Raw genomic sequence first — 13252 nt, forward strand, 5'->3', positions numbered from 1 at the left:
TTTGTTTTTTTCATTTGTTCTTTCATCCTCTCCATGCCTCCTTGGTTTGTCTGTTTCACTGATATCACATTGTTGTTTTTTTCCACCCTCCCCACCTCACTCCCCCCCATCTCCCACTGTCATTTTCTCTGTCCTGTCTATTTCTCACCCCACCCTGCCTTCTGATATCCCCCTCTGTGTCACCCAGGGCTTTTTGTTCCCATTTTCTCTCCCCGATTCACTTGCTCTCCTCCTGCCTCATTAGCTAGATGTTTCAGCTGTAGCTTGTTGAAGCTGGGAAAGGCGTGGTCTTTCTGTCTTTTCAGAGTCTCTCTCTGTCTGGCATTTTAATGGTTATTGGTTGGATATTATTTGGATATTATCAACCTTGTATACATGTTTCCTTTTCTTCTTCACCCTACGCCTGCCTGTCTCTCTGTCTCACACATACATAAACACATGCCTCGATCAACCCAGTCAGTCAGTCAGTCAGTCCGTGCCGGGTGCACTTCTGTTCTGTTCCAGTTTCCAGTAAGCTGATCCTGCTGGCAGAGGCTAGTGGGGAGACTTCCTTTTCTGGAAGGACCTGATGCATCGTGTTAATGATCCTCCCTCTCTCTCTGTCTCTCTACTGGCCTGTCAGAGGAGTGAAGAGTCTCATTTCATATCACAACGACTGTGCAGGGAGCAACAGCAGAAATCATCAAGCCGGCAGAGTGGAGAGACTGTGCGGATCACGCCCCCCTCTTCTGTTTCAGCCTTGCGCTCTTTCTCTCTTTCACTAACACCAGTAACACCATTTCACACTCCTTTCTCTCGTTTACTTTCTGTCTGACTGACCAATTTTCTGTCTTTTCTCACTCTGACTCTCTTTGTATCTCTCTTCCTATGTATCATTTTCTGTGTCTCTTTCTCCTTTGGGAGAGTGTCTCCAGCTTCAGGTAGGCAGCACCACATTCAACCAGGAATACACTTCCTTATTCTCTCCTTCATCATACACATCAACATCCTCCTCCTCCTCTTCCACCTCCTCATCTTCCTCCTCCGCCTCTATCTCTCTACTCTCCTCCTGCCTCCACACCCTGCCTCTGAGTGCGCTGGAGAGAGTCGCCAATTGCGCACGGCAAAGGCAGCAAGTGGGAGTGGACCTCGGCGAGCGTGCTTCGCAAGTGTGTGTGAGTGTGTGTTTGTGAACGTGGAGAGGAAGAGGAGAGGAAGAGGAGGAGGGAGGGAGAGAGCATCAGCACAGTCCTCCCAGTCTCTCCTCTCTTCACGCGTACTCCCACTCTGCATGGAACAATCCTTCCTTCACTGCTTCTAAATGGACATTTCTGTGGCAACATTTCACCAGTGAAGACAGCAGCTGCCGCCGCTCCACTCCACGAGCTCCTACATGCTGGATTAAAACAAAAAGTGAGAAGAGGAGAGGAACGGGGGGAGATCTCTGAACATGAGTGAGGAAGCTAAGGAGAAAGCAGGCGGCGGGAAAGCGGCCCATCGCAAGAAGAAAGGCAAAAAGGTATGAGAGAGAAAGAGGTTTCTTTGTCTTGGTGTGTTTCCTTTTGCTCAGTTGTTGCTCAGGCTTTTAGATGTTTGTATGCAAAGTAAGAGATTCTACAATGAGGTGAGATTAATGGGTGAGGTTGATGAGAAAGTGACTGAAGGTGTGTTTGACCATGTTGTTATTGATTTTTTTTGTTTGATCATTTATTCTGATCAAGTCTTGATTCATCAGCACGTTACAGATTTGTAACGTTGAGTCGGTTTGCTTTATACAAGAGTCAATGTATTTAATGTACAGCTTGTACACCTGGTTGTTCCCATGAATTTTCCTGTGAATTGCTTTTAAAAAATGTTCTGTCTACCACAAGCTCGCATGAAGCTCTGACACCAGGGAGAAATATTTGTTTAGCCTCACCTGAAATGCTACCAAAGCCCATTGAAATGCCGTCTGTCAGTCACCAGTTATTATAATCCTGCCGCTGCGACTGGTCGGTCTGGTTGTTTTGCTCTGGGTGATTGGCTGGGGGAGCAGTGGTATGTAAAGTGAAGAGAGAGAGTATGTATAATGGGAGGCATGGGGATGTCCTCAGGGGTTGGGGTGGGGGCAGCAGAATGCACGCACGCACCTCACAGGCATCTGTTGTACTGTCAAACTCCTCTACAGCTGTGTGTGTGTATGTGGAGGTGTGTCTTTTTGTGTGTGTATCTGAGACACATGCACTGTATGTAACGTATGCATAGCTGTCTTGTTGTTTTCCTGAGGAGTTGGAGTTGTTTTTATGGCTTTGAATTGAAGGTGTTTCTGTGAAGCCACAGAAACATGTTTTGACTTATGAGGTGGAATGTTGGTTTGTGTGTGTGTGTGTGTGTGTGTGTGTGTGTGTGTGTGTGTGTGTGTGTGTGTGTGTGTGTGTGTGTGTGTGTGTGTGTGTGCTCTCACATGTGTATACTTATATGTGATTTTCAGGTTGTGGACCACATACTGAAGCACACATGTCCTGTGCCTCCCTTGCTGTTGTGTCTATGATAAATGTGTTTTAGTGATGAAAGTCACTGATGATACACATACACAACACCATATACACGGGTCTCACACACACACACACACACACACACACACACACACACACACACACACACACACACACACACACACACACACACACACAAAGGGTATTTTCCAGACCATTTGAGCTTGGATGAGACTGAGCTGCATTCGAGGTGGCCCTGGAGATCAGGGATTTGTAGGACAGGGAAAGACCAAAGTAAAGCAGAGAAGCAGAGAAGCACAGATACAGCTTCCCACTATACATTTTACAAGGCTGAGTAAATCTGTTACTGAGAAGGAAATGTATTCTTTAAATAATTTATAGCTGCTTTGATATGTGCCACCCTCAGTGGTAAAGCTGTCAGTCGGGTTCCTCAACAACAGCAAGAGACATGATGTTCAAACTACTGACTGCAGTAATGAAATGTTGACACGAAGCAATGTCGCACATTTAGAGGCTGTTGAAAAATAATAAATATAAGCAAAATGAATTTGTTTACCTCAACAGTTGAACAGTATGTATGAAAAACAAATCGTTAATAAGACAAAAGATATAAGAATTATGTATGTGAAAATATATCTTCAGGGGATATATTTCATAATGGCTGTTTCTTTGACCAGCGTAAATGTCGGTCGATGAGTAACAAGTTATTTATGTTCTGAAGTTATGTTAAAAAATTTTAAATAAAGAATATTGGCCAATGTAACTTTATTTTGTTCTTTAAACTCAATATTGGCATTAGCCTTAGAAATCCAGTATTGGTCATTCTTCATCATACAGAGACAATGAAGTTTGAATAATGCCTTTTTTGAAGCCAAACTTTAAATATCAGTTTGGAATATCCCAATATTGAAGATTCAGTGATGTTCAAAGACATCAACTCCATTTCCCAACGGATTAAGATGAAGGAGGGTTGGGTTAAATTCTCCAAAAGGATTATCACTGAGGCCCAAAGTTCTCTGTTGATGTATTTTCCCCAACAAGCCTCAACCCGTTATCTCTCTCACACAAGCTCCATGCAGCCATGAAGCTGAGAACAGCACAGTAAAATGATGCATATTAATGCTTTTTACATATGTATGTTGTTTGTTGTGTGGGTACATGTGCAAATGTGTGTCCATGTGTGTCTGCGTTTCACTCTGTGCGCATGTGTGCGCCAGACAACTATGCCAGATGTGTTAATGATTGTAGCCATGGCAACTAGTTTCTGTTCTGAGCGAAAGATGTCGAGGGTGAGAGCCGGCAGGGGAGAGAGAGAGGGAGAGAGAGTGAGGAGGGGGTGGACTGGTGAACTTGGTGGCCTGAACAGAAATATATTTTTCATGAGACAGCTGCTGTGATGGGGGAAGCTCAAGGATACAATCAAACATCTTTTGACTCAAGGTCCCAGACTTATCCCGATTAAGACGGGGGTCGTAAATCAACACCAAACACAATGTTGTGTTTGCCTTTTTGTGGATTTTGTGTGTGTGTGTTTAAGTCTATCGTGGCTGCTGTGTTGTGTAGCACTTTGATGTTTCTCCAAATGCTCTATGATCTCTCAGAGGCTTAATGATAAGAATTTGATGTAGTGATAGAGATAATGAGGTTTACATAACAGGCAAACACACACTCACAGTATTAACAGCAGTTCAGTTGCACGTTGTCCCGCCACACAGAAACTGCTGTTGGGTCAAGAGAAACCCTTTTTAACGAATATAGTTGTATGTGTGTGTGGGTTTGTGCGTGTACGTGTGCATGAAGTACACACTTGTCACTGGACATCTGGTTTGCTGTGCTCTGACGGGTGTTAGTGTAGTTAGTTTAGCTGCTTAAATTGGACATAGAACAGTTTTCTTGCACTAAAGGAGACAGAAATAAAAGGGGAAAAATGTGCCTGCAAGATAAAAAGACCCCAGGGGACTTCTATAGAAATATCTCACTTCCAGAATCCTAATAACTATAACTAAGCTCAACAAAATTCAGCTGCTTGACTAAAGGAAGTGCTTAAATGATCAGGACAGTATGAATTAATTTTATTTACCTAGATCTTACATAGTAACTGTTATGTATAGTCAATGTATAGTAATGAATAGCAGACACAGAGTGAAGTGAGAGGTAGGAGGTTGTGGGTTATAGATCCGGTGTGAACTGGTGAATTAAAGTGAAATTGAAATGAAAACTTAGAAAATTTACAGAAAGAGTAGTGTTTAGGGTAGCTATGCAGTTTGCCCACATCAATGGCTTTTCCAAATAAATATCTTGACCAAAGTTAACATATTGTTACATAAGAGAGTCTTACATAGCAATGCTTTAGAAACACCATAGTTTTACCAGGTTTATATCTTCCAGAAATAAACTGCGCTTAAGTGCGAGATCTGCTGTATGTTTACACTTCAGGTGATTGTGTAAGGATTGTGTGAGGAAGGATGATGTTTCTGTCAGAAAAATGTAAGCAGAGCTGTTTTTTAGTTTTTTTTTGTCAAACATGCTGATGGATGGAGACAGTTGAGAAATGTAGCATCACTGAAACAGTGAAATTCTTCTGTCACAAACAAACCACTGCTGCTGATCATATTTCTCCACAGTCAGTATATTCTGCTACCACTCCTCGCAGTATATGTCACACTTACACAGTTCACTTAGTTGTTGCTATATTTTTGCTGTAAGTGAATTGCAAGCTTTTATACGCAAACAGCTGCTCACCAACTGAACTTTTAAAGTGATTTTTTTTTTCTGTACTAAAGATACTGTACATCAGCAGCAAACAAAGAAAATTACAGATGACTTTAGCTCACTTCTGTTCCACTTTTTCACTGGACTGTATACATCTCTCTTTTGTGTTGCCTCCGTTGTCTTGTTCCTAATGAGACAGCCAGGCAGTACAGCTCGGGCAGCTCTGTTCTTTGTCTTGGATGGAAAAACCCTGCCAGAGACAGAGAGCCCCGCGTCTGGAGGACTGGTGAAATAAGCCGTTCTGTGACAGTGCTTTCAAAGAGAAATGGCACATCACATCCCCCAGATAACAGCAGGGCACTAGCGAATGTGCTGATGGAAGATGTGAAGTGTGTGTGTATGTGTGTGTATGTGTGTGTACGTGTGCGTGCGTGTGTGCATGTGTGCATGTGTGTATGGGGATAGACCGAGAGAGAGAGAGAGAGAGAGAGAGAGAGACAAACAAAGTGCTGCTTTTGTTTTTCAGATTAGGCTAATGGACTTGGCACAAATCAAATCCTTAAGAGGGGAAGGTATGCTTAAAGGAGTGGAGAGAGTATGTGTGTTAGGGAGAAATACAGTGAATACAGTATACTGCAACAATGAATCGCTTAAACAGCAAAAAAATAATCAGCAAATATTTTGATAATTGATTCATCGTTTAAGTCATCTTCAAGCAAAAAGGATTCCCTCATTCCTGCTTCACCAATGTGAGGATTTGCTGTTTCCCCCTGTTTTATATTGTTATGAAGAGAATATCTTTAGGTTTTGGAGCATTGGTTGGATAAAACAAGACCTTTTAAGAAACCTTGATGCACATGTTTTAACTCTCTTAAAGATTAATTGATTAATCAGGAAAATATTCTGCAGATTAATCAATAGTGAAGAACTATTATATTTGTTAATACTGGCCACTAAAGCGTGATGGTATCGATCGAAATGTAGTTAGTGTACTTTTCAAAAGTCAAACCTGGTTAATATTGGATGTAGAATTATATTTAACTCTACAAAACTTGTTCTGTGTAGATGTCAAGCTTGTTCTGCAAACTTTTTCAGCAGCACACATAAAACACTAGAAAAATCAATTGAACTTGAATATTGATATTGGTATCAGGCCAAAAAAACCTGTAACCTGTAATTCCCCATCACATGACATTCTTCGTTTATGCAGCGCACAAAAGCACAGAAATGTGATGACTTATATAAAGCCGTACACACACACATGCACATGAGTCTGGAGGTGTGAGCCAGTGCACATGTGTGCTCTCTCGGTAGCTCTATAAATGTATGCATGCATGTGTGTAGGTGGGTGTATTCCTGCCGTTTCTGTGTGGATGTGTGTTTGGGGAGGTAGGCGTCGCAGAGGCCGGGCACAGCTGCACACCCTGGGGGAGAGGGCAAAGGGATCAGTCTGTCAGAGCTCCATCACTCTCAGATGAACTATCTCTGTTCCTGTCTGTTTCACTGAGGGAGGAAGGGATGAGGTGAAAAAGAAGACGAAGAGCCAGGGGAGAGAAGGATATGGACGGCAGAGCAGGAGGTGAAATAGAGAGGGGTGAAAAGACAGACTGAACAGAGAAGTGCGAGTGAGGTGTGAGCTTTGGAGTGACAGAGGAGTAGATGGGGAAAAAAAGTGTGAAGGAGGAGTGTTTCTTTCTCTGTCACTCTTGAGCTCTGGAGCGCTCCCTTGATCTCCAAACCGCCGTGGAGGAGGTTTAAGGGGCAGGTAACCTGTCAGATGGTGAAACTGCTTCAGAAACCCCCCTCCCCACACACTTTTCCAATGTTGCAATTTCTTTAATTTTCCAAAACTGACAATCTGACATTTTTACACTTTACACAGCGGTTGGCCAGGTGTGTGGAGGTGATAAAGTTGGCAGGGTTTGAACAGCAACACAATTGCTGTCACTTTATGTCTGTACAAACGAATGCAACACTATGAATGTCTTTGAAGAGCCACTGTCTGAAAATGTTTAAATTATCATGTTTTCGCCCCTCTCTTGACGGCTCCACGGGTGGCCTTTTGGAACAGCTATAAACATTTTTGCCTTCTGACGTGTTTGGGCGACACATCGTACAAACGTTTCAAGCATAACTCTGCCCTTATGAGCCTCGCAGGAATGCGTGGCTTACCAGTAATTTGAAGGATTTGCTGATGGCTCCCTAGTTTAATCACAAGTCAGCTCTCTGGATGCAAACCTGAGACAGCAGTTGTGTGTCAGACAAAAACATGCACTTATATATTCTAAAGCAGGGCTTTAGTACGAATACAAGTATACTCACACACAAGCACACAGAGATCACAGATAGAAAATAAAGCGGCCATGGCTAGCTAACAAGGCTGTTGAACCAGACCTAATCAACAAAAAGGCCTAACAAGGACTCGGCACTCTTCGCTCTATCCATCCATCCCTCCACAACCGCCACCCCACCCGCCCCATCAACAAAAGTAAGCAATTTGAAGAAATGCCTTGGTGAGTTCTTTTAATACTGACGGTGAGAATGAATCGATACCAGAGAGGGCTCAGCACAATTTAAAATGAGTTTCTCTCCCACAGCTCGAGCGAGTGATGGTGTTATGTGGTATCACAATTTGTCTATTAAACACATGTGAAACCCTGTCTGTAATTTAAAAAATGGCCAGTCTCGGAGGGCCGAGTAATATTTTGGGTATGTGCTTTTAATCAAATTACAGACATTTTATGTGAGTGAAATTGCTGAATCACTAACCATATTTGAATGCAAAAAGGCTCAACATTTTCAACCTGGGCTGCTCGGTGGCCCAGACTGGAGTTGCTTTGAGACGTCTACAATGTAATAATGCGTGCCTTCATATCCACTCTACTGGTATTTTTCTCTGCTGGCAGTCGCTGCTGCCTGAACCCCGCAGCCTCTTCCGTTTCCCACAGCTCTGTCCGGAAGGCTCTTTACATCTTGCTCTGTTGTGCTCTTTCCATTCCTCTTCTCTTCTTTTCCCCTCTTCTTCAAAAGACTCCACAGTGTGAGTCAGTAATGGAAAACAAGAGAGAAAAAAGAGAGTCAAATAGAGAGTTCCACTGTCAGACTCAGAAACCCCTTTTTATCGAGTTTGGGATCCTCCTTAAGCCTCTCCTGGTTCACTGTCGCCATGGCAACTGTTAAACGCAACAGAACAGGATAACAAAAGCTTTTGTTCTGTACCAAAAGCAATAACAGTGGTTTATGCTCACTGTGTTGTCTGCCGATCTTGTTGTGACCGCAGCATTGTCTCACCTAACATCAGTGTACAGGTTTACAACGTTTTTTACGACTGCACGAAAAACGGACAAAAACACAGTATGCAAACAGATTAAAAGCGCCATTTTATTTATAGTCCATACTTAAGTGAATCGAGTCACAGATGCACTGGCTGTGAATTGTTCTTCACAAAAAATTAGCACCACAGAAATGAATGTATGAGTTGTTAATAGGTCATGAGGCAGGGAATATAACATCCATGCGTGACAATTGACAAAGATCACACCATTGCCACACTAATTCCCACAGTAAAGCCGCAGAGATCTCACGTGATTCAAATTCCTGTTTATCATGTTTGTGTTTATTCACAATAAAATGTGCACAGCAAGCTGTGGTGGGTGACAACAGTCTAGATTTCATTTTCAGATTTCAGAGCAGCAGCACCACCAGGACCTGGATGGTGCTGGTGACAGAAAACCCAATGTGGTTTGTAATTAAAATAACTTTAACAAGATGTAATTAACTGAAAAGGAGAAGGGGGGGGGGGGTCTGCATCCCTCACTGTCCCTTTGGTTCTCAGGTGTCAGATGATTTATGATTTATTATGAGATCAGGAATACATCCACAGTGGAGCCAAACCAGATGGCTCACGCCTGTTTCCTCCACAGGATGAAGAGTTAAAGCTGGTCAGTTAATAAAAATAGGTAAATGAAATAAAAGATAAACTGTGAAAAACGCAGGCAGAGGAGATAGCAGCAGTCTCTGTCAAAAAGGCCATGTGTTAAGACCCTTCCGCTGGCTCTCAGCTTGAAGATGCACTTAACAGCAGGATCTGGCTTCCTCTGAAATTCAGATTGTCTGACAGAGAGCCACGGATCTGAGGCTGTGTTTGGAAAAAGATTGCCAATTTAGCACTATTCATGCTAAACTGTTACGGGAAAACCAGGTGAGGGAGACATCCTGGAGACATGCTCTGATAAGCAATATATTTTCAGGGTATTTCATTGATCCTCCTAGAATTTGCATATGTAACTTACTAATTTCTGTTGCCAGGGAGGTGGTCAGTATGCATGGTGGGCATAGAAAGCGCAACATTTTCCACAATGGGGTTCCACAGTGTTACGTTTCCCTTATTCATGGTTTTAAGGTATTTCCCAGGCTGTCTGGTGGCTTTCTACAGGGGCAACCCGATCAGTGGGGCTTCTCGAAACAGCACAGAGAAGAGGTGCGGGGGTGGAGGGAAGTATGCCGACTGGGAGGACCACGTTAAATGCTCCCCTTTTTAGATTTCAGTTCAGGGATGACAGCAGCATAATATGAGCCCCGAGGCAACATCACCTGAGCCAGATGGTACAGTAGCATCGGGGAAGAGGATTGGAAGGAATGAGTAGATAAGTGGGAGGCAAGGCAGAGGATGGTGATGGATGAGAGGCAGGAGAAGACTAGGAGAATCACATCTTTAAAAGAGAAGTGTAGGGACTCACGACAGGTGAAACCACAGGAGATTTGCGAGATTTTAAGCAAAGGAGAGAGTGGGAGGTGAGGAGTTGTAGGAGAAGTGGGAGAGTACGAGAAGGTATGCATGTGAATGCTCACATGTACACCCTAAAATAAACCCCTACAGGCATGCATGAGATCCACATTCCCAGGGGCTTCAGTGACAGTGATGGTACCGGTACAGTATTATGTAACTCAGAAAATCATCTCCTTGCTGCTGTAGTGAAACTGTGACATTTGTCAGGTTTCAGTGTAAGAACAAAAATGCTCACCTCATCTCTTCTCTAAGACTCTCTGCCTTCCTCTCTCCTTTCCACTCACAGCCACAAAGTGGAGGAGCCAGACAGATGAGATTTGCTCGTTATTGATATTGATAACTCAATTTCTGTTGCAGACAGACCAATGTGGTTTTGATTTGATGATATCCTATGCTCCTCGGAGATGGAGTAAAATGTGTCTGTCTGCTTGCTATTTATCTGACCCTCCATTTGTCCGGAGACATTTTGGACTTTTTTTTGGGACAGTTACTTTGTCTATTGCTGCTACAAGCAAACTTAAATCATTAATGATCTGAAAATCTCACTCTTTATAACCATGTTGAAAACCTTCAGTGTACCTCTTAATACATCCTCTCCTCTCTCCAACACACCATCTATTCCCCACATCATTGACTTTAATGAGGAGCCGGCAGTGGTTATAAATGCTCCGTCATTTTCTGAAACACCTGCTTCGCTCAGCAACACACATCCCAAGATGTGATTTCTCCATTTTTGATGTCCAGTGTACAAACAACAGTGATGTAATGGCCCATTAAATTAAAGAGCTGCATGCCATTGGGACAGCTTTCACTATCCTGTATCAGATTCCCAAGATAGATGCAGCTATCTTTCCCCCAAGCCATCAGTTATTTTGTGTCTCGATAAGGGTGAACACAGAATAAATGTTTTGCCATTGGCCATTTTTTTAATTTGTCAGACGACTGCATGAGCTTTTGATAGTGATTTGATAGAAAGAAAGAAATGCTTCCTGCTAACCGGCAAACAGCAATTCCTGAGCAGCTGTGTTGAGAATCTTGACAGAAAGTTGGCTTCAAATCACTGCTGCTACGTGGGAGTGCTCAGCTATGTCTGTGAAGGTTGACAATCATATCAGCATTTTTGAAAAGCTCTGTTTTCTCCGTCAACACTCCATGACACTGGCATTTTCTATTATAACTCTGGAGGGTGTTTTGTAAAAGCTCAATTTTCTGCATTCGACAGCACCGTTTTAGTTTGGATGGTTGATTGGAAAAATAGTGGAAATTATGAAATTGATCATTGATCATGGCCCCAGTACAGAGCACTTTCTAGCCACAGTTGCCATCATTGGGTACACACACTGTGTTTGAACTGTGTTTACTGGGCTTGCAATAAGCTGAGGCGTGAAAGTAGCATTGCCGGAGGCCTAGATGAGGCATGTGGGAGTTGTACAGGGTTAGAGGGGTGATTTTCACAATATATTTATATATGTGTGTTTTGCGTGCATGTGTGTGCATGTTGTGGAATGCCCCAGTGGTTCAGCAGAGGGCTGGTATGTGTGTGTGTGTGTGTGTGTGTGTGTGTGTGTGTGTGTGTGTGTGTGTGTGTGTGTGTGTGTGTGTGTGTGTTGCAGGGTTTCTCCTGCCCTGTGGTCAGTGACAGCACACACACACAATGTGACAACCTCCAGCTGTGAGGGTGTGAGTCTGTTAATGAGATACCCTTTGGACCTGTGCGTGTGCGAATGTGTGCATTTGTTTGTTAATGAAACAACCTGAACATCTTACAAGAGGTGATAGAGAGATCAGTCCTTCATCAGCTGCAGGTAATTGAGCTAAAAATTCAATTAAAATGGGCCTTGCCACCTATTTTTAATGAAATAACATAAAGCAAATTGCTAATTAAAGCTAAAGGGTAAATTCAGTGTCTATTGCACGTCAATTTTTTAACATTTTGGGGAGTATGCTTGTTTGTTTTCATGCAGAGAATTGAGATGACAAAATTGATACCACTTGCATATCTGTCTGCTAAATATGAAGCAGGCAGACAATTAGCTTTGCTTAGTACAGACTGGAAACAACTAGCCTGGCTCTGTCCAACGGTAACAAAATCTTTCACACTGATGTTGTACAGACTAAACCAATGAGATACAGAGCTGGAACAGGCGCTAATATTTTCAAGCACTGGTCCCATGGGCCACCAAGCCCCTGAATTTGGCAGCCCAAATGTAAACTTAACTCACAGTATGTGGATTTTAGAGAAAATTATCTAAGATAACACACTGTAAATTCTCAAAGGCAAACGCATGATGATCTTGCAGAACATGATGCATCACTGTAGATGAAACTAGTAACAGTGTATAAAGTAGTTAATATGAGTTCAACTGTAAACATCTATAGCAGTAAATGCAACAGTATTAATCCAAAAACATCATATATAATATTACAGGGACTGTTTTACTGAATAATGACTACTTCTTCTAAATCTCGCTATAACACTTGCATACTTTTACCATAGTGAGATTTACAATGCTAGTGTTTTCACAGTGGGATTGATATTAAAACTTTTGCTAAAATAATGGACCTGAGTACTTCGTCCACCTCTTAGCACACCCACTAGATGGCTATGCTGATGAAGCCAGCAAGTCGGCATTTCAAAAATGTGAAACAAATCATAATTAAAATCGTGATTGCTGATTAAATAGATTGTGATATTATATTTTCGCCAAATCGCAAGCCTTTACTTTTATGTTATCATGCAGTTAAAATCGTCTCCTAATGCACATTCGGTACATGCAGTGAAAATGAACTGCTCCTGACTCTGGGTGATTTGAAGTGATTAATATGAGTAGGTAGAAAATTAAGGGAGGGAGGGGGCATGTGGGCAGTATGGTGGGATACAGCAGAGAGGATGTGAGGATGATGTGATGGCAGCTGGAAAAAGAAGGAGCTGAGGGAGGAGAGAGGAAGGCTGAATCTTCACCCACTTGTGTCATGAATAAATCACTGCTGAGATTTCCTTGCTGTCTAGCCCGGCATGGACCAGTATTGCTTTCATAGTTATAGCTCATCCCAGATGGCCTAGTTTACCCACAGAGAATAGGCCGAGCCGTAATTTACCAGCTGGGAACTCTTTATGATTGCTTCATCCATCATCAATTACCCGCACAACTGAAGTCAGACACCTCCAAAGTATGCAGGGAGGACTTAACAATGTGGACATCCCCGGTATTGATTATTAGCTGCACAAACAACTGAAAATAGTGTTAAAAAGAAGAGAGATGAAACTGAACCGGGA

At 42.6% G+C, this 13252-nt stretch overlaps 1 protein-coding gene across 1 annotated transcript in view; it reads left to right on the top strand.

The window, feature by feature from the left end:
• The first annotated feature begins 565 nt into the window (after positions 1-565).
• Positions 566-13252, top strand: part of ank3a (ankyrin 3a) — a 125051-nt gene continuing 112364 nt past the window's right edge. Inside the window, exon 1 of the mRNA XM_051428423.1 lies at positions 566-1498. Coding sequence (XP_051284383.1) covers positions 1430-1498 — 69 coding nt within the window. The 5' untranslated portion in view covers positions 566-1429. The remainder of the gene's footprint in view (positions 1499-13252) is intronic.

The sequence above is a fragment of the Dicentrarchus labrax genome, unplaced genomic scaffold (assembly GCF_905237075.1).
Source record: "Dicentrarchus labrax unplaced genomic scaffold, dlabrax2021, whole genome shotgun sequence".
Lineage (NCBI taxonomy): Eukaryota > Metazoa > Chordata > Actinopteri > Moronidae > Dicentrarchus > Dicentrarchus labrax.